The sequence below is a fragment of the Dendropsophus ebraccatus genome, chromosome 3 (assembly GCF_027789765.1).
Source record: "Dendropsophus ebraccatus isolate aDenEbr1 chromosome 3, aDenEbr1.pat, whole genome shotgun sequence".
Classification (NCBI taxonomy): Eukaryota; Metazoa; Chordata; class Amphibia; order Anura; family Hylidae; genus Dendropsophus; species Dendropsophus ebraccatus.
Window position 1 is genome coordinate 183,900,588 of NC_091456.1, and position 22,827 is coordinate 183,923,414.

At 41.1% G+C, this 22,827-nt stretch overlaps 1 protein-coding gene across 2 annotated transcripts in view; it reads right to left on the minus strand.

Annotated features, from left to right (window-relative positions):
- The window catches only part of LOC138786344 (phospholipid-transporting ATPase ID-like), a 123,072-nt gene that overhangs the window by 44,229 nt on the left and 56,016 nt on the right, over positions 1-22,827 (minus strand). For both annotated transcript variants that reach the window (XM_069963305.1, XM_069963306.1), the window contains exons 4-13: positions 11,320-11,433; positions 10,791-10,889; positions 10,105-10,166; positions 6,927-6,999; positions 5,611-5,681; positions 4,247-4,329; positions 3,949-4,107; positions 3,777-3,865; positions 1,061-1,257; positions 727-935 (exon numbers count right to left, since the gene is read on the minus strand). In XM_069963305.1, the coding sequence (XP_069819406.1) occupies positions 727-935; positions 1,061-1,257; positions 3,777-3,865; positions 3,949-4,107; positions 4,247-4,329; positions 5,611-5,681; positions 6,927-6,999; positions 10,105-10,166; positions 10,791-10,889; positions 11,320-11,433 (1,156 nt within the window). The remainder of the gene's footprint in view (positions 1-726; positions 936-1,060; positions 1,258-3,776; positions 3,866-3,948; positions 4,108-4,246; positions 4,330-5,610; positions 5,682-6,926; positions 7,000-10,104; positions 10,167-10,790; positions 10,890-11,319; positions 11,434-22,827) is intronic.

Here is a 22,827-nt window from a genome sequence, read left to right on the forward strand (position 1 = left end):
GCTATTATGAAGTGATATAAACACAGGAATCCACATGGGTCATTGAGTTGGTTGTATATCACATGTAATAGCATATTCACAACTTCTAATGGAGACACGAAAGAAAAGATCAAATAGAAGCTACAAGTAATGTACATTAACACAATACAACAAGGAGATTGGAAGGAATAGCACCCCTATGGTTGCTGCTCCGATATGCCAAGATAAAATTACAATAGTAGAGAAGAAAAGCACGGGCACTCACCAAATCAGATGCAAGATGGTCCGGCCTATTCAGCAATACACATGAGTACAGGAAGGCCAGGCAGTGGGGCAGGCACCCGATCATTTCGCGCACTAAGTGCTTCTTCTGGTCGAGCACCCTGCTGAATAAGCTGAACCATCTTCCATCTGAATTGGTGAGTGCCTGCGCTTTTCTTCTCTACTATTGTAATTTACATAAAACCCTCCAGTTTCACTTTACACCCTGTTTGATAAATCTCCCCCTATCAGTCCAAAGTCCCATCCATCGCCCTATAGGCTGACATTGGGGCATGGCATCTGACCTTTGGTCCATCTTAGATACTTGTCCTCCAGCGTGGTTGTGCCGGATCAAAAAATGCTGCATGCAATGTTTTTTGATCCTGCGGCAACTATGGCGGTAAAATAGGAATGAGCCCGTACTATTAGCTGTGTCCAGGTACAATAAAAAAACAGAATGTGACCGGACTGGCCAATCCTACTCACCGTATGAATTTCCATTGATAGAACACTTATTGAAGACCATGATGTTCTGCGTGAGAGTCCCGGTCTTGTCGGAGAAGATGTATTTGATCTGGCCCAGCTCCTCATTGAGGGTGGTGGTGCGAGCCTCCGATGGAGTGTCCTTCTTAGGGTAATACATCTTACGGTCCCAATTGATATAATAGCTGTTTCCAAGACGAATGATTTCCACGCTGAGGACGAATAAGAGTCGAGAAAGAATCAGGAGCGGTTTTATAAATGACGACCAATGTGGCTGCATGCAAAACGTGTTCACTAATGGTTATGAGGAAGATGAGCACCTAGATAGAGGTCCTACCTGACATAGAGGGAGATGGGCACCACTGTATTGAGAATGATGACATAGGACCAAAACATGAGGAAGCCAGAGAAGGCGGCATTGTTGACACCTTCCGGCCATGGAAGATACACCTGGAAGTAATAGCCCTGTTTGCTTTCCCATATGCCATTCCCAATAGCCAGGATAATGCACATAACCGCCAGGAACCCAAAGATCTGTCAAAATAATACGGGGAAAATGTCAGAACCTAAAAAAATCTATTACAATGAGAATCTTCTGTATAGATATGAAACACAGTTCTTGTATAATCCAGCATCGATGCATCAACCGATGCATCAACGTTTTAGCATTGACGTTAAACTTATAAAAAAGGTATATAGATACTTCTATATTTGAATTATATTTATATTATACAATATTTACTTCTATTTAAAAATCTCCAGTTTTCCAGTACTTATCAGCTGCTGTATGTCCTGCAGGAAGTGGTGTATTTTTCCCAGTCTGACACAGTGCTTTCTGCTGCCACCTCTGTCCATGTCAGGTACTGTCCAGAGCAGGAGAGGTTTTCTATGGGGATTTGCTACTGCTCTGGACAGTTCCTGATATGGACAGAGGAGGCAGCAGAGAGCACTGTGAATGAAAAGAATACACCATTTCCTGCAGGACATCAAGCAGCTGATAAGTACTGGAATGCTTAAGATTTTTTAATTAGAAGTAAAATTACAAATCTATATAACTTTCTGAAATCAGTTGATTTTAAAATATATATATATTTTCGCCGGAGTACCCCTTTAAGGAAGCACAAGGTTTTTTTTGCCATGACTGACTATTAACATTCCCACTGTGTCATCTGTTTCATCCCAGCTCTGCTGTATTCACATATTTTATTACTTGCCTCCCTCTCCCATTGAACACTCCTGTGGTTGTGAAAAATGTCTAATTTCTAAGGGGGTCGCCATGACATCACATTAACTTAATATAGGATTCCAGGAATTTTCAGACAGAAAAGTACAACTAAACGAAGTAAAACTAACTAAATTATTAATATTGACTGACTAGTTGCATAATGAATAATAAAAAAAAGATGTCTAAGTGCTTCTTCAAATTGGCACATTTTGCATATACTGCCAGAGCCATCAATATCTAGCCCATTTGCAATTCACTTTATTTAAAAAATTTGAATGTTCTGCGTGAAATTCAAAGTTATAACATTGGCCACTAGGTGTCACTACTCTGAGCTCCACTACCTGTTGACAATAAATGAACATCATTAATTATAGCAATTTAGATGGTTACTAAGGCTATGTTCACACTATGTATGAGACTGGCCGTTCCGTGACCCGTCTGGGTACTGCAGTCTACTGATGATCTTTAGCGCCGCAGAGTTCTGATGCGGGCGCATCCATGCGCGCCTGCATCAGAACTCCCCACAGCACACTATGCATAATAATGTGCATTGTACATAATGTGCACTGACAGGGTTTTCTGCGGCTGCTATTCACTGAATATCAGCCACAAAAAACTGACATGTCAGTTTTCTACAGTGCCAGTAGAGATCCCTGACGGAGCGTATACCCTGTGTATACACCTTAGCCGGGATCCCTTCAGCCTGCAGTACTACGTAAGTTCCATGGAAATCACGGCCGTTTAATTCAACAGCCGTGATTTCCACGGAACTTACATAGTGAGAACATAGCCTAATGGTGCATTTACACAGACAGATTATCTGACACGTTTGAAGCCAAAGCCCAAACATACTATAAACAGAGAACAGGTCATAAAGGAAAGATTGAGATTTCTCCTCTTTTCAAATCCATTCCTGGCTTTGGCTTCAAAAATCTGTCAGATAAATCTGTCTGTGTAAACGCACCCTTAGGCTATGTTCACACTACGTATATTTCAGGCAGTATTTGGTCCTCATGTCAGGTCCTCATAGCAACCAAAACCAGGAGTGGATTGAAAACACAGAAAGGCTATGATCACATAATGTTGTAATTGAGTGGACGGCCGTCATTTAATGGCAAATATTTGCTGTTATTTTAGAACAACGGCTGTTATATTGAAATAATGGAAGTTATTTACTGTTGTATGGCGGCCATCCACTCAATTCCAACATTGTGTGAACAGAGCCTTTCTGTGTTTTCAATCCACTCCTGGTTTTGGTTGCTATGAGGACCTGACATGAGGACCAAATACTGCCTGAAATATACGTAGTGTGAACATAGCCTAAAGGCGCTGTTACACAAAACCATTATCGTGCGAAAAATCGTTATATCGTTCGAATTTAAACAATAGTCGTTCTGTGTAATTGCAGGCAACGATCGAAAAATCGTTCGTAGGTCGTTGATTTTGATCTGAACCTAAAATTATCGTTAAACGTTCGCTGTAATTCCAGATTCGTTCGCTCAGTTTGTTCACTAATCGTTCAGTGTAATTGCACATTGTTCATTGCTTTGCTGGGATCCGAAGGAATAAACGATCATAACAATAACGATCTTAGTAACGATCGTAACTAACGACTATCGACCTGTGTAACATGGAGAAAGATTTCAGGTTAACGATAAACAATCTAGTTTGCAATCGTTTAACGTAAGTCGTTAATCGTTAAAAATCGCTCCATGTAATAGGACCCTAAGAACTGACCGAGGGAAATTCAAAGCTCTGCCCTGTGTGATGGATTAGTGAAAAGGAACTATCCAAAATCTATCTGAGCACTTTGTTATTAGAAACATACCCAAAGTACGAGTATATTCATCAGTCGGTCAATGCTGGTCCTTTTTAGTGTGGTCCGACCGCTGTTCTGCATCAGTTTTGTGTCAGGTCCTACAAGGAGGAATATGAAGTCATTGTACAGACATGTTCCCGTATTCTCTTATTACTTCAAGGGCTCCTGATCATTTACTGACCTGCAAAGATGACCATCCCAAAGCACCACTCTGTATTCCTGAGGGTGCAGCCACGGAGCAGGATTTTCCCATTGTCCAGGGCATATTTTTCTCCGTTGTAGGTCAGGGTCCCAGTGAAGGTGTCTAGTTTGTTATTGGGGGCCTCACAGGCAACTTCACCTGGAAGAACAATGGACAAAATAATAGAATTCTTCTCTTTCATCAGGACATAGTGCAACACAATGTGTAACTATAGGATGTGATGTCATCATGAGACTATATACGTTACATATGTGGTCATAGCCTAAAACTGACATACCGTCAAACTGTGAAAGTTCTGATAGATTCTCTCCTAGATCTCCTGTTATCGTGAGAGCCTGCTTCACCTTCAGATTCGTCTCTCTAAAAGTAGACACACAAAAGGGAACAAAAGGTTAGCCGCAACATTAGAGGCGTGGCGTTACGCAAAATGCAACACTTTTTAGATCTTCCAGATATTACTATAATACCGCACATAAACAAAAATATAATATCTCTACTGTACTGTTTTCAGTGTACACAAATCCTACTACTATGGTATAATGCTGTTTTCTATGTACAAGAATATAACTACTATAATACTGCTCCCTATATACAAGAATATAACTACTATAATACTGCTCCTATATACAAGAATATATCTACTATAATACTGCTCCTATATACAAGAATATAACTACTATAATACTGCTCCTATATACAAGAATATAACTACTATAATACTGCCCCCTATATACAAGAATATATCTACTATAATACTGCTCCTATATACAAGAATATAACTACTATAATACTGCTCCTATATACAAGAATATAACTACTATAATACTGCTCCTATATACAAGAATATAACTACTATAATACTGCTCCTATATACAAGAATATAACTACTATAATACTGCTCCTATATACAGGAATATAACTACTATAATACTGCTCCTATATACAAGAGTATAACTACTATAATACTGCTCCTATATACAAGAATATAACTACTATAATACTGCTCCTATATACAAGAATATAACTACTATAATACTGCCTCCTATATACAGGAATATAACTACTATAATACTGCTCCTATATACAAGAATATAACTACTATAATACTGCTCCTATATACAAGAATATACTACTATAATACTGCTCCTATATACAAGAATATAACTACTATAATACTGCTCCTATATACATGAATACAACTACTATAATACTGCTCTTATATACAAGAATATAACTACTATAATACTGCTCCTATATACAAGAATATACTACTATAATACTGCTCCTATATACAAGAATATAACTACTATAATACTGCTCCTATATACAAGAATATAACTACTATAATACTGCCCCCTATATACAAGAATATAACTACTATAATACTGCCCCCTATATAAAAGAATATAACTACTATAATACTGCTCCTATATACAAGAATATAACTACTATGATACTGCCCCTATATACAAGAATATAACTACTATAATACTGCCCCCTATATACAAGAATGTAACTACTATAATACTGCTCCTATATACAGGAATAGAACTACTATAATACTGCTCCTATATACAGGAATAGAACTACTATAATTAGAATAGAAGTACTATAATTGACAGCTGATTTATAATCACTTACCCGTCTAGCTCTGCTGTCTCGATGTAGACCAGGCTGTTGGGTTCACTACTGGAGAGTAACAGCAGATCTGCCTAAATACAAGAGAGCAGTGAGACTCCTCCATGCTGGAACAGGAGATAATAGAAAGGAGAAGAGCTCCTTCTGGCTCTTATCTCTGTACTCTATAATCACAGACTGGACTGGTCCCCATCAGAAGACATAATATGTAATAGAAGGACAGGCAAGATGGGCCCCGGGGCGAGAGAGGCCGGGAGAGCCGACAATCTCAGTCATTGTATAGTAACAGAATGTAATCCAGATATCACATGGAAGCTGTAATGGATAGGAGCATTTCGCTGGCTCCTTATTTACTCTTTTATATTGAAATGATTGTATTTCTGCTGCGTAGTCATTTCTACACATTTTAATTTAAAGGGGTTATCCAGGTCAATTAAAAAAAAAAAAAAAAAAACATGGCCGCTTTCCTTCATAAACAGCGCCGCTCTTGTCCTTAGCTTTGCAGCTCAGTTCCATTGAAGTGATTGATGCTGAATTGCAATAACACATACAACCTGAGGACGAAGGGGTGGTGCTGTTCTTTCAAGAAAGCAGCTGTGTTTTTAATAAATCGGGATAACCCCTTTAAGAACATGCATCAGAATAAGTTCAGATTTATAAATATTTAGGAGGAATACTGGGAAAATTCAGCTCTGAAGCCCGCAGATTTGTTAATGCAGCTCTGGACTATATAGCAGCCTGTAATAATAATTGGCTATGCTTTTGAAAAAGACTATTAATGGGCTTCTTTCAAATCAGCTGGTTTTAGAAAGTTATAAAGATTAGTAATTTACTTATATCTAAAAAAAATCTCCAGTTTTCCAGTACTTATCAGCTGCTGTACGTCCTGCAGGGAGTGGTATATTCTTTCAGTGCTCTTTGCTGCCATCTCTGTCCATGTCAGGAACTGTCCAGAGCAGAAAAGGTTTTCTATGATGATTTTCAACTGATCTGGACAGTTCCTGATATGGACAGAGGTGGCAGCAGTGAGCACTGAAAGAATATACCGCTCCCTGCAGGACATACAGCAGCTGATAAGTACTGGGAGACTGGAGATTTCGAAATAAAAGTAAATAACAAATCTATATAACTTTCTGACACCAGTTGATTTGAAATATTTTCCCCCGGAGTACCACTTTAAATGTTTAATAACAGAGAACAAAAGATTGTACAGAAAACGGATCAGCGTACAGAAAACAATCTATTTTAGAGAATACAGATAATCATTAGGTCGTGAATTCTACAACATAGAATACAAGGATGTAAAGTATTACACTGACCGTCACAAAGTTGTTATTTTCCAGCTTTATGATGTCGCCCACCTGCACTTTCATCCATTTCTCACTTGTAAACCTGAAAGAAAATCAATACGAAATATACAAAGCCGGGATCAGCTGTGTATACTAGCCAATCAGAACACATTAAGGTCATCATATAATACTTTAAAGGGGTATTTTGGTCATACATAACTTTTGATACGTTGCTGCCCATGGTAAGACTAACAATTCCTTTCATACTTATTATCTATTTAGTCTTCTTCCCTCAGTTCTGAGCTTCTGCTTTCTGCTGAAGACACAAAAATCTGTGTGTGAGCTTTTCTCTCTGTCTCCCCCTCCCTTCTGAGACAGCTGATGTAAACAAGTCCCTATTTGCAACTTTGTAATGCCGGGGGAATTAATTGCAGTGAGCTTATCAGCAACTGCACCTCAACTGACCCTCCCAGCATTACAAAGAAGCTACAAAGTTGCAGATAGGGACTTGTTTACATCAGCTGTTTCAGGTGGGAGGGGTAGGAGGAGCAGACAAACTCACACGCAGATTTTTGTGTCTTCAGCAGAAAGCAGCAGCTGAGAACTGGGGAAAGGAGACTGAACAGATAATAAGTATTGAATGACTTGGTAGTCTATAGACACCTACAGCCAGTACTACACCTTCTGGGAGGACGGAATAATAATCCTAATCTTTATATGCTAAATAAGTTTAGAGAATGTAAGTATACAGCCAAGGAGGCTGAACTCATCAGATCCATTATAAGGCCATGTTCACATGGCGTAAGAGACTGCGGAGTGGCCGGTCTCTGCAAAGATCACCCTGGCCGGTACCAGCCGGATAATCTTTCCTGCCGCAGAGTTCTGATGCGGGCGCATTAGCGCGCACCCGCGTCAGAACTCCCCATAGCACACTATGAAGCCTGCGGCCGGAGCCGCTCGCTCCATAGTGTGCACTGACATGGTTTCCTTTGGCCGCTATTCACTGAATAGCGGCCTCATACATGTCAGTTCTTTGCCGCGCTGCGAGGGATCTCAGCCGGAACGTATACGATGTGTATAGACTTCCGCAGGGATTCCATAGAAACAAAGGTCTTGTATGTTTTCGGACAAAGTACGACCGTACTTTGCAACAACTGCCGTACTTTTACGAAAACATACGTTGTATGAACATAGCCTGACGGTGTGACAGAAACTATATTGTCATCATTAGTAACTCTAATGGAAGGTTCTGTCTCCCTATGTCAAGAGCTCCATACAGCTTCATCATCCAGGAAGTTCTGCTGGCTGAGATGGTGACTCTATTTAGAGCCTAGAAACACATGTAGTTTCCAAGAGTCACTAAGAGATCACATGACCCAATTAATCAATTGATGGAAATTCTTCAGATAGAAAGGAACAGATAAATAAGGAAATACTAACTGGGATATATATATATATATATATATATATATATATATATATATATATATATATATACAGTGAGTCCAAGAAGTATTTGATCCCTTGCTGATTTTCTTTGTTTGCCCACTAATAAAGACATGATCATTCTATACTTTTAATGGTAGATGTATTCTTACATGGAGAGACAGAATATTAAAAAGAAAATCCAGAAAATAAATTTAAGGAATATATATTAATTGATTTGTATTTCATGGAGTGAAATAAGTATTTGATCCCTTAGTATTCATTAGCAGTTCTGGCTTTTACAGACCAGTTAGACACTCCCAATCAACTTGTTACCTGACCTGAAGCCACCTGTTCTCACTAATCACTTGTGTGAAAAACAACTGTCCACAGAATCACACAGATTTTTAAGTCTCCAACATGGGTAAAACCAAAGAGCTGTCACAGGACCTCAGAGTCAGAATTGTTGACCTTCACAAAGCTGGAATGGGCTACAAAAAGATTATTAAGGTGTTGGATGTGAAAGTAACAACTATTGGTGCAATTATCAGAAAGTTTAAAGAGTATAAACATGACAATCAACAGACCTCGGCCCTGTGCTCCAAAGAAGATTCCGCCTCGTGGGGTGGCAATGATGCTGAGAACAGTCAGAAATCGTCCTGCAACCACTCGGCAGGAGTTAGCAAATGACCTGAAGGCAGCTGGGACCACAGTTTGTAAGGAAACAATTGGCAACACTTTGCGCAACAATGGATTCACATCCTGCAGTGCCCGAAAGGTACCCCTGCTGAAGAGAGCACATGTGGAGGCGCGCCTCAAGTATGCCAATGATCATTTGAAAGATGAACCAAGTTATTGGGAGAAGTTTTTGTGGTCAGATGAGACCAAAATTGAACTTTTTGGCCTCAACTCCACCCGCCATGTGTGGAGGAAGAAAAATGCTGCCTATGACCCCAAGAACACTGTGCCCACCGTCAAGCATGGAGGTGGAAGCATAATGTTTTGGGGGTGTTTCTCTGCCAAGGGTAAAGGGCTACTTCACCGCATCACTGGGAAGATGGATGGAGCCATGTACCGCACAATCCTGAGGGACAACCTCCTCCCCTCTGCCAGGGTTCTGAAAATGGGCCGTGGTTGGGTCTTCCAACATGATAACGACCCTAAACATACAGCAAAGGCAACAAAGGATTGGCTCAAGGAAAATCACATTAAGGTCATGGAGTGGCCCAGCCAGTCGCCAGACCTCAATCCGATCGAAAATCTATGGAGGGAGCTGAAGGTCAGAGTTGCCAAGCGACAGCCCACCAACCTTCATGATTTAGAGAGAATCTGCAAAGAAGAGTGGGCCAAGATTCCCCCTGGTGTGTGTGCTAAACTTGTGGTTAACTACAACAAACGTCTCACCGCTGTGCTTGCAAACAAAGGCTTTGCCACTAAGTATTGAGTGTGTTTGGCAAGAGGGATCAAATACTTATTTTCCTAATTGAAATACAAATTAATTAAAATATATTCTTTAAAATTATATTCTGGATTTTTTTCTTGATATTCTGTCTCTCCATGTTAGAATATATCTACCATTAAAAGTGCTGAAGGATAGTGTCTTTATTAGTGGGCAAACAAAGAAAATCAGCAAGGGATCAAATACTTCTTGGACTCACTGTATATATATATGCAGACTAACTGCATATTGAGTAACCTAATACTTCACACCCCACTGCATGCTGGGTAATGTACTGTTATGTATGCTGCTATGTATGGCTGATAGAAGTTGCTGGTCACTTACCCTTCTTTAGTAAGTACTTGGACTGTCCGATTATTGACCTGATTGTCACTTTTGTGTCGATACTGAAACAAGAAAGGAAATTTGCACAGAAAAAAAAAAGAAAAAGTTTTATTAAAGGTGTAGTTTACCCCCCAAAGAAATTCTTTCAAATCAACTGGTGCCAGAGACTTGTAATTTACTTATAGTAAAATCTCCAGTCTTCCAGTACTCATCAGCTGCTGTACGTCCTGCAGGAAGTGGTGTATTCTTTCCAGTCTTACACAGTGCTCTCTGCTGCCATCTCTGTCCATGTCATGAACTGTCCAGAGCAGCAGCAAATCCCTATAGAAAACTTCTCCTGCTCTCCAGACTGGAAAGAATACACCACTTCCTGTAGGACACACAGCAGCTGACAAGTACTGGAAGATACTTTGTTAATCAAAGTAAATCACAAAACTCTGTCACTTTCTGGCACCAGTTGATTTGAAAGAAAAATAGTTTTTGTGAACTACCCCTCTAATCCACCCTATCACAAATAACACATGACAATTGCCCCATTTACTTTATTTCAATTTTATATAATACCAAGGAGATCCAAAATCTTCAGGATTTTATTACTTAATATTAACTTTATAACAATCTAACAATTTTATATCACACTGGAATCCGAAATAATTGATTGATTGATAAGCTGCGCGGAATCTTACATAGTCATCGGTGGCATCTTTTATAGCGGACACAGCGAGCACCAATACCAGTGGGACTACTGTAGTGAACCATGAAAGGGAAGACACTTGCGGAATGAGCTGGGAAGGAAAAAGAACAGATTATATTACATGGGGAACAACCATTGGCCTCCAGTGTAATAGACTATAGAGCAGGAGTGTCAAATTTCCCGCCCTCCGGCTGTTGCAAAACTACAATTCCCATCATGCCTGGACAGCCAAAGCTTCACTTTGGCTGTCCAGGCATGATGGGAACTGTAGTTTTGCAACAGCTGGAGGGCCGTGAGTTTAGCACCTGTGCTATAGATTTAATAGGCCTTTGGGGGAGATTTATCAAACATGGTGTAAAGCAGAATAGGCCTAGTTGCCCCTAGCAACCAATCAGAATCCACCTTTCATTTTTCATAGAGTCTGTGAGGAATGAAAGGTGGAATCTGATTGGTTGCTAGGGGCAACTGAGCCAGTTTCACTTTACACCATGTTTGATAAATCTCCCCCTTAAAGTGTTTACCTGTAGGATCAGGAGAAAGACGAAATAGGCGTTGGCCACTCGCTGGAACTGCTCAAAGAGGTTGAGGGGGAGGAAGGTGAATACATTGTATTTCGAGGTCTTGATTGCATTGGTCTGGATTAAAAAAATAAAAATAAAAAAAAAGGAGAACAAAGGAGATGTTAAGTTTTATAAAATTCACCCACAATGTTCGACAATTCATTCAACCGTGTTTATATTTATGGTGTATTGTGTGAAAGGGGCACTCCGGCAACAATCTTTTTACTTTCAAATGAAACTGGTGTCAGAAAGTTATATAGATTTGTAATTTACTTCTATTTAAAAATATTAAGTCTTCCAGTACTTATTAGCTGCTGTATGTCCTGCAGGAAGCGGTGTATTGCCTCCAGTCTAACACTGCTGCCACCTCTGTCCATGTCAGGAACTGTCCAGAGCAGGAAAGGTTTTCTATGAGAATTTGCTGCTGTTTTGGACAGTTCCTGACATGGACAGAGGTGGCAGCAGAGAGCACTGTGTCAGACTGGAAAGAATACACCACTTCCTGCAGGACATATAGCAGCTTATAAGTACTGGAAGACTGGAGATTTTTAAATAGACATAAATTACAAATCTATATAACTTTCTGAAACCAGTTTGATTGGAAAGAAAAAGATTTTCGCTGGGGTACCCTTTTAAATATTTTAGTATGTTATTTGGATAGACAGTATTATTTTATCACAAAATAAAATTCAAATCAATTGGTCCCAGCAAGTGCAAGAGATTTGTAATTTACTTGGGTACAAACACACACAGCAGATACGCAGCAGATACGCAGCAGATTTGATACTGTGTTCAGTTATTTAGATCTAATCTGCTGCGTATCTGCTGCGTATCGCAGCAGTAAATACGCAGCGTATAAGCCGTGTGTGTTTGTACCCTAAAGAATCATCCAGTACTCATCAAGTGCTGTATGTCCTGCAGGAAGTGGTGTATTCTCTCCAGTCTGACACAGTGCTCTCTGCTGCCACCTCTGTCCATGTCAGGAACTGTCCAGAGCAGCAGCCAATCCCCATAGAAAACCTCTCCTGCTCTGGACAGTTTCTGACATGGACAGAGGTGGCAGCAGAGAGCACTGTGTCAGACTGGAAAAAATACACCACTTCCTGCAGGACACACAGTAGCAGATAAGTACTGGAAGACTAGGGATTTTTTTAATGGAAGAAAATTACAAATCTCTGGCATTTTCTGGCATCAGTTGATTTATAAGATTTTTTTTGTGTGAACTTTTATATATCTGTGTGTGTTTCAATAATATAGAAAAATTATTTTATTCTGTAATGCAAAGAGTCAAAGAGGTGTTCCCAAGCGCCAAATGCTGCTCGCTCCCCTTCCCATCCCTATCTTTGCATGGGACGTCCAGCTGTCAGTCAAGCAGGGATATTGAGGGAAAGGGGAGGGAGGAGGCGTTACAGTCCTCAGCACTTCAGGAGTTGGGAACGCCCCTTTGACACATTTTCTCAATGCAGTATAATCCACACAGGAAAAAAAATCTAGGTTTAAACTAGGGGATGTGCAATTCAATGTGAATATGGCCCAAATGATCATCATCAATTCATGTGCATCACCCCTATCAGACAATGTGTCAGGATTTATCCTCTCTGAGCCGTATCACACAATATCACACTATTATATCAGCATTATTCAGATTCCAGAAGCATCACAGAGCTCTATGATGCAGGGCATCTATCTCAATGTTATAGAGTTTACATTTATGACCTTCAGACTCTCCTGGAGAACAATAAACAAGTTGTATCTCAGTAATATACAACTATGCAATGATATGAAAGGTATTTATTTGTATAAGGAATGTATAGAATTGTAAATGAAATACAGAATTTTTAGCTTTTTACATTACAAAGCACAGGGTTAATAGCCATGGGATTGTGCCCTAAGCCTGTAGTGTGTGAGTCTGTGTGTATATATGTGTGTGTATGTATCTATCTGTGTGCGTGTGTATATATTTATGTATCTGTGTATAATTGTGTGAGTATATATATATGTATGTATATATCTGTGTGTGTGTATATATGTATGTGTGTATGTATCTACCTGTGTGCATATGTGTGTATATTTATGCATCTATCTATCTATATATATATATATATATATATATATATATATATATATATATATGTACACATGAGTGTGGTGGTATGTATATCTCTATCTATCTATCTATCTATCTATCTATCTATCTGTGTATATATATATGTGTCTGTGTATGTGTGTGATTGTGTGTTTATCTGTGTATGTATATATATATATCAAGCTAGCTATATGTGTCAGTGTGTGTGTATGCATCTATCTATATGTGTGTGTGTATGTATCTACAGTATGTATGTATGTATGTAACTAGCTATATATCTGTGTGTATTTATTTATCTGTGTATATATGTATGTGTCTATCTATCTGTGTGTATGTCTGTGTTTATATATGTATCTGTGTATATGTGTGTACATATGGATGTACATATCAGTGTATGATTGCCTTTGTATGTGTGTGTGTGTGTGTGTGTGTATGTATGTATGTATGTATGTTACCTGTGTGAATATGTGTATGTATGTATGTATGTGTATGTATCTATCTGTGTGAATATGTGTATGCATGTATGTATGTATGTATGTATGTGTGTGTATGTATCTATCTGTGTGAATATTTGTATGTATGTATGTATGTATGTATGTGTGTATGTATCTATCTATCTATCTATCTGTCTGTGTGTGGGTGGTGCTGGGGAAGGGGGGTGCAGTGTATTAGGAAGAATATATTTATAAAAAAAATACAATATTCATCCAATGTATGAAACTCAGATCAGTGTCCTATGTCACCTAGTTAAGCCCTGTTTTATCTGTATATACCATAAAGATTAATATTTAACACTTAAAGGGGAACTCCACACTCAGGTCTGATACACATAATATTCATCGTTAGGTCATCGTTAATTTGCCTGGGCAGCAGTTCTCCATTTCAGATGAACCCCAGAACAGGGGTCTGGTGCCTCTTGTTACCAGCCAGCAATAACATGAGGCTGGGGGATCCAACCATCAGTCATCTTGACTATACCGCCTCCTTACACATTGCTCCAATAGTAACATCCACCCGAGGAAATGTCACTTTAAGAGTATTGCTGAACTTTGGAACACAGGTCATAAAATGCTTCGGTTGTCGATAAGCAATAAATGAGGACAAGAGCGACTGATACTATACTCCCTCCCTGTCATCTCTCCCTATGGAGGTGGTAGGACGGGACAGGAACTCTCTTTCCCCTGCCATCTCTCCCTATGGAGGTGGTAGGACGGGACAGGAACTCTCTTTCCCCTGCCATCTCTCTATATGGAAGGCATGATTACTACACACCTAGGGGGAGATTTATCCAACATGGTGTAAAGTGAAACTGGCTCAGTTGCCCCTAGCAACCAATCAGATTCCACCTTTCATTTTCCAAAGAGTCTGTGAGGAATGAAAGGTGGAATCTGATTGGTTGCTAGGGGCAACTGAGCCAGTTTCACTTTACACCATGTTTGATAAATCTCCCCCCTAGTCTTCTCACCCTATGGGCAGACAGGTCACATGACAGGGCAATAGAAAAGATGAATCCCGGCACTCACCAAAGAGAATAATGCTTATTTACTTAGTACAACTCAAGCAGGTACATGGAGGGCGCGTTTCGGCTAGTGTAGCATTAAGGAACTGATGTAGGCTTACGCTAGCTGAAACACGTCCTCCATTTACCTGCTTGAATAAATAAGCATTATTCTACTTGGTAAGTGCCGGGATTCTTCTATTCTACTACCTGGGGATTACTCCGACCACGAGCACCACTAGCTTGACAGAGTGCCGTCTTCTACTATACCACATGACAGCACACCAGCACCACGTTAATAAACTTTTTTTTTTTTAAATAAATTCTTTATTTATAGAAAACAACGCCTTTAGCCAAGTCGGCAAAGTGGGCACCACCCCTAAACAAGTGAACAATAATTGTACATCAGAACACAATATGAGACAAGAAAACAATTAGGTTGAGGCACTTAAGAAGAACAGTATTGGGGTTTCCCACTACCAATTCCCAACCCCACTTTTTCAATAACAGGAAAAACGGGTGTAATAAGACTACTCGAGAGCCTGAAAAGGCTCCATAGCAGAAGTCAGAGAAAGAGCTAGTAAGAGTGGGAAAAGCTCAAAGGGAAAGGTAGAAAAGGGCAAGAGGAGGGGGGGGAGAAAAGGGCAAGAGGAGGGGGGGGGGGGGGGAGGGGAATCGCTGCTATTAGGATCGTTCATGTTTCAACATGTTGAAAGACAACGACCTGCAGACATTGTGCATGTCGGCTGATCATTGTCTTCTATAATGCTGCGTTCCGTTCGCAGATCGTTCCGTGTAAACAGTCGTTTACAGATTTTTCCTATGTGCGAGATAGGCTTAAGCGATCGCAAAACGATCGCAAAACGAATTTTCCGTACGATATATCGTTCCATCTAAACGCTGATCGTTATTAAAAAAAAAATCGCTACTTCGAAATCGTTAATCCTACGATCGGGCCAATTATCGTTCCGTGTAAACGCAGCATTACACTAAGCAATTATCGGCCGTAATGGTTGGTATCGGCCGCATACAGCCGAGGATTGCTTTGTGTAATAGGGGCTTAAGAACCCGACTGATCAAAACCTTTCACATGTCTGTGTGACACATTTTTATTTTAGACAGTAATAGTTAAAAAGAAAAGCACATTTGTTATCTTCACCTGGCGGCCATCACTGCTCACACACATCTATTTACTGTCAGCCGGAAAACGCAGACTTTTATAGTCACAGCTAACATTTACACATAGTTTAGGTCAATGGTCCCATTGACTGCCCTGCCATTGCCATGTCCTCTTCTTTCAGGATGGAGGTTAGGTAGGACGAGCAGTGAGCATATGGTATTACCGTGTTACATGGGTCTCAGAATAATTTGCTGGCCTGCAATGTACTATCAGCTATTAAAGGGAATGTGTCACCTAAATTTTCTTTTACTGATTAGAGTCAGAAACTAAAACTTGTTCTTTTATTCTAATCTGTTTCTTTTTTGTGACTGTAATTTTTGTTATTTCACTTTTTGTACATAGTTATGGGGGCAGCCATCTTGCCTGGATTGTTCTTAACAGCATTTGGTGACATGCTTTACAGCAAAACTCATGGACATAGACGACAACAGACAGACTCTGCCCCTTGAGATGAAGGTGAAAGATTACTGAGCGTGCTCTGTAACCTGTGAAGAGGTCATTCCACAGGGAGCTGCTATTGTCTCCTCTATCTACTGGTATCACATGACGCTGCAATGCTGTACAGATCACTTTACAGCAGCCTCCCCTTATCACAACAGGAAGTCTCAGCTTAGTTTTAGCCCCAGTGGTGAGAATGAGAACTAAAAGATCTCAGGAGTAGTTCATAATATAGAGAGAAAAATGGAAAATTGGAAAAAATTCTTTAACATAAAAACATTATTTCTTAGTGTTCTACATACTGAGATGTTTATTTTGAGTATACTGTTGTATATTGTTGTTGTGTTTTTTTTTTTTGTTATATTCTTTTGAAAAGGAAATAAAAGGTTTGGGAAAAAAAACATTATTTAAACAATGTCATTTTCTGATGACACCTTCCCCTTTAAAGGGGTATTGCAAGAAAAACGAATTTGTCCCCTATTCACAGGATAGGGGACAAATAAGAGATTGTGGGGGTCCGACCTCCGAACCCCTTGGCAATCTCCGTATCCGTCCCAGCTTCTGTGTTATGAATAGAGCTGTGGGTACGGATAGGGGAAAAGTTAATTTTTCTTGGAATACCCCTTTAAGTATGTGGAAATGTCCTGGTTTATTACAGCTGGATAGTCTGTGCTATCACTGGATGTCGCATGTTCATAGGTGAATGATAATTCTTATACTCAGGGCTGGCAATGGATCAATATCCAGATAGAATAAGAACACAGCCCGAAGCGTCTTCACTTACAAAATGAATAAAGAGGGATAACAAATAGATAAAAGGAAATAAATGTAAAAGAACAAAAGTCAAAAACTCTCTGTGTTCTGAAAGTCGCCGGTCTCTCTGAGTGATTGCTAGGTAGGCGCCTCTCGTCTCTCCCAGCTAAAAATGGCCGGAAGAAATCATGATGTGACGGGCAATGTTCCTGGCACAGGAGGAGGATGGTTCTTATGAGCAGAAGAGGTCGCACCAGTCTAATGTAATAACTGAGAAAGCAGAGGAGGCAATGCTAAGGGACGTAAGGAGGAGTATTTATTCCAGTTAGGGGAGCTGTAGATGGAATCAAGGGGCATTCTGGGTAAAATAGGGGGCCCATTGTTAACACTGGTTTAGTTCTGTGCTTGGCATTGTATGGGAGCCCACTTGGCTGTTTCTGGAATACCTCTGACCTCTGCATCCAGAGCAGATAGGACTGGCGGGGCCTTGTTCTTGAGATACATGCGGTTCTCTCAGAGTTTAAAGGGGTTGTTCACCAATTTTTTTCCCTTTCAAATCTACCGTTGCCAGAAAGTGCCATAGATTTGTAATTTACTTCTATTAAAAAATCTCCAGTCTTCCCAGTACTTATCAGCTGCTGTATATCCTGCAGGAAGTGGTGTATTCTTTCCAGCCTAACACAGTACTCTCTGCTGCCAGCTCTGTCCATGTCAGCAAATCCCCATAGAAAACTTCTCCTGCTCTGAACAGTTCCTGACATGGACAGAGGTGGCAACAGAGAGCACTGTGTCAGACTGGGAAGAATACACCACTTCCTGCAGGACATACAGCAGCTGATAAGTACTGGAAGACTGGAGATTTTTAAATAAAAACAATTTACAAATCTATACAACTTTCTGGCACACTATAGATGATATTATTATCATTACCAAGAGAATTTAGACCACCCGGAAAGATGAGGCACCCTGTACCCTTTCCTAAGAGGGAGATACATATGCTGTATGGGGCCTCTGGATTATTGGAATTTTGGGAGCTATCCTGTTCTGGATACTATCACCTCCTTCTCCTCTGAGGACAAGCGTCTAATCCCTGTCATCAATCCTGGACAAATATGTCTGGAATTAGCGGATTACTCCTCCCTCCGAGAACAGTTTAAGCTGTAACTCTGTATATTAGGGGGCCAGTGTAATTACAATAAGTAGATAAATAATTGGATATATAATAATCCTTATGCAGAGCCTGATACCTGGAATAATCTGCTTAGAGTCCAGCAGTGCACTTCTCATGCCTTTTAATAAATAGGGTTTAAGTAAGCGGCGTCCGTGTGTCCGTGAAAACAAACTGCGATTTTCTTATTTCTATAGCTAATCAGTGATAAGGGTGTATAGAATTTACCCCTAAAAGAAAAAAATACCCAGTACTTATCAGCTGCTGTATGTCCTGCAGGAAGTGGTGTATTCTTTCAAGTCTGAAGAGCAGGAGAGGTTTTCTATGGGGTTTACTACTGCTCTGGACAGTTCCTGACATGGACAGAGGTGGCAGCAGAGAGCACTGTGTCAGACTGGAAAGAATACACCACTTCCTGCAGGACATACAGCAACTAATAAGTACTGGAAGACTGGAGATTGTTTAATAGAAGTAAATTACAAATCTTAAGCACTTTCTGACACCAGTTGATTTGATTTTTTTTTCTTTTTTCGCTGGAGTGCCCCTTTAATATGGCCATCTGCAAACCAAAATAGGGGCAGGGGTTATGGAAATGTGCATTATCCTGGGATTTTATTGGTTATTTTTAAAGGATTTGCCGGGTCTATAATACTGTTGAATGAGCTCATGTTAGTAATCTATGCCTATTGTGTATGCCGGCTCCCACCCAGCACATAATGGCATCCATATGGCTCCTGTTTTCATTCTGTCATGTGTGTATGGATTCCTCAGGGCTAGAGATGAGCGAACCTAGAGCATGCTCGAGTCGATCTGAACCTGAACGTTCAGCATATGATTAGCGGTGGCTGCTGAAGTTGGATAAAGCCCTAAGGCTATGTGGAAATTATGGATATAGTCATTGGCTGTATCCATGTTTTCCAGACAACCTTAGAGCTTTATCCAACTTCAGCAGCCCCGCTAATCAAATGCTGAACGATCGGGTTCGGATCGACTCGAACCCGATTCGCTCATCTCTAGTCAGGGCCTATATGTCTATTAGTTGACTCATAATAAACACAACAAAGCGGCGTTCATGGTGAAATCTAGACATCCTAAGCCGGACAAAGGTGTCCACGTGCCAAGGCTTAATAATAACACTACAATAACAGTTGTATAAAAAGTGGCGTAGTAGTAAATAAAACAAAATAAAAAGCCTAGTAACACATCTAAGCAAAAACATATAAAATAAAATAATAATAAATTACCATTAAAAGATGTGTGACTGCTATTTCCTAACATCCAGTAACAGGATCATCCAGTGAAGAGGCAATGGGCCCGATTCACTAACCTTTTTCTGTCAACGGTTTTTACCGTTTTTCCGTCACGGTTTCTTGTTTCACCACATTTACTAACGTCCTCCGCCAAAAAGAATCTCTGGAATGCGATACACTTGTCGTTTTGTGCTCTTATTGGCAGGTAGCGTTTCGCAGTACTGGGACTGTTACGGCCTATGGCTCTGCATTCTCAAAGTTCCATTCTAAAAAAATCATCCATCTCTAGTGTGGCAGGAAAGTCAGGTTTTAGTTTTGTTGAGGGAGTGAAGAGTGGCGTACTCCTATTCCGGTCTTCCGACCCTGTCACATTCACTAAGAGGCGCACTCCTCTTAATAAATCCGGCCTGACCTGTGCCTGCTGTATGGCGGGCCTCCTGAGCAGGTGTAGATTTCTGCCATGATTAAGGCTGGCGCAAATCATGGTAAATTAGGAATGGGAGGAGGCCATGCTTCCTCCCTGCCTTGGTGTCCGTACCACCTACCATTTATCGGGCGAGCAGGGGATACAGCAGGCGTACGCCAGGCCCGCAACAATAGTAAGTGTCCCCCAACAAGTTTATTAGGGGAAACAGGACACTTTTATAAATCTGTCAGTTTGGGAAACAAAAAACATTGATGGGTAGAGTTAGGGCCCTATTCGACAGGACGATTATCGTTCAGATTAGCGTTAAATCGTTCGAAACTAAACGATAATCGTTCGTTTGAATAGCAGTTAACGATTAATGACCGAACAAGAAATTGTTGATCGTTTAATAAGACCTGGACCTATTTTTATAGTTGCTCGTTCACAAATCGTTCGCATTGAATAAGATGTCGTTTGGTCGTCCGCAGTAGTGACGAACAAGAACGATAATAAATAACGATTATCGTTCCATGTAAATGGGTGAACGATTTCAGGTCTTTCGCAATAGCGGTCGCTTGGATCGTTTATCGTTAATGATTATGCGAACGATAATCGTCCCGTGGAATAGGGCCCTAATTGAAAGCCAGACAATCGTAGTAAATGAGGCCCAATGAGGCTAAGTGCTTCCATTGGTTTTTTAGTCCACTTTCCTTACCAGTTTACTGTTCTGTCTTATTTACTAATGGTGTGCAGGCCCGCTTCTGTCATGAGGCGGAATGAGCATTCCGCTTCAGGCGGCAGATTTTTCGGTCCTGCAGGGGGCGGCATAATGTTCCCCCGCTGTCATTTTTTGTTAAGTTTCACTTAACAAAAATGACAGCAGCCGTGCAGCCGCTCACCTGTCCACAGCCGGCCCGACGCCCGCGTTCACTGCTGTCCGCACGTCCTGATGGGCTCCTGCGAAGTCACTCAGCAGCACTCCTGGGTTACTTGGCTGTGGTGAGTGGCCGGAGTCGTCGGGGTTCACGCTGCGGCGATCGCGTCTCCGTGGGGGGGGGGGTTCGGGGCTTGCTGCGGGTGGGCGCGGGGATTCGGGGCTTGCTGCGGGTGGGCGCGGGGACTCGGGGCTTGCTGCGGGTGGGCGCGGGGACTCGGGGCTTGCTGCGGGTGGGCGCGGGGATTCGGGGCTTGCTGCGGGTGGGCGCGGGGACTCGGGGCTTGCTGCGGGTGGGCGCGGGGATTCGGGGCTTGCTGCGGGTGGGCGCGGGGATTCGGGGCTTGCTGCGGGTGGGCGCGGGGGTTTGAGGTTTGCTGCGGGTGGGCGCGGGGGTTCAGGGCTCGCTGCGGGTGGGCGCGCGGGGGGGGTGCCTTCACACGTACCGTATCGCTGTGTATTTAACGCTGCGTATTTAAACGCTGCGTTTTTGGTGCCATTTTTGATTTTCACATGAAAATCATGTGAAAATCAAAACTCGCATGTAAAAATCGCACCAAACACCCAGCGATAAAAACGCAGCATTAAATACGCAGCGATATGGTACGTGTGAAGCTACCCTAAGGGTGCGTTCACACGTACAGGATCTGCAGCAGATCTGAAGCAGATTTGATGGGGCAGATTTTAAGTTGCAGATTCAATGTAAAGTTAGGGTCCATTTACACAGAAAGATTATCTGACAGATTATCTGCCAAAGATTTGAAGCCTAAGCCAGGAATGGATTTGAAAAGAGGAGAAATCTCAGGCTTTCCTTTATGACCTGAGCTCTGTTAATAGTCTGTTTCTGGCTTTGGCTTCAAATCTTTGGCAGATAATCTTTCTGTGTAAATGGACCCTAATGCTGCGTTTACACGGAACGATTATCACTCGAATTTTCGCAATTACAATCGCATTTGAGCGATAATCGTTCCGTGTAAACACAGCAAACGATCAAGCGATGAGTGAAAAATCGTTCATTTTGATCTTTCAAATCGTCGTTCGTCGTTCGCTAAAAATTCGCTGATCGCTTCGTGACAGTCTTTCAAAGATTCACCCTATGTAAAAGATGGGCTTAAGCGATCTTAAAAACGGTCGCAATAACGATTTTTCTTACGAATCTTCTAAAGATTTTTCTCCATCTAAACGCTGATCGTTCTAAAAACCAAATTGTTGCTTCAAAATCGTTAATCGTTCGATTGGGCGAATTATCGTTCCGTGTAAACCCAGCATAACTCTGGGCCATCGAATCTGCTGCGGATCTGCGGCAGATCTGCTGCAGATTCAAATCTGCGCCATTAAATCTACTGCAGATCTGCTGCAGATCCTGTACATGTGAACGCAACCTAAAACGGAAAAGTGGGAGTGCAGTGGGCTGCCCTCACCTACTGATTTATGAAGCAAACCGTCTTTTTTGACTGCTTTTCCATAATAAATATCAGTCACTTCTAGTGTGGCGGGAAGGTCGGGTTTTAGTCTTTTCTGTGTAAAACCTTCCAGATTTACTAAGGACGTGCACCACATTAATAAATTAGACGGGAAATAATACGACACAAACTACGGAGAGACGGGGAGAAAAAATGACGGCATCTTAAATGAGGCCCTATATATCAAGAGATACAGGCACGCTTTGCTACCTTATGGAACTTCATAGCCAGTGTATACTTACAACAATAGAAAAAAATCGTGATTCGTGATTCCTCTTAGCCGCACTTACTTT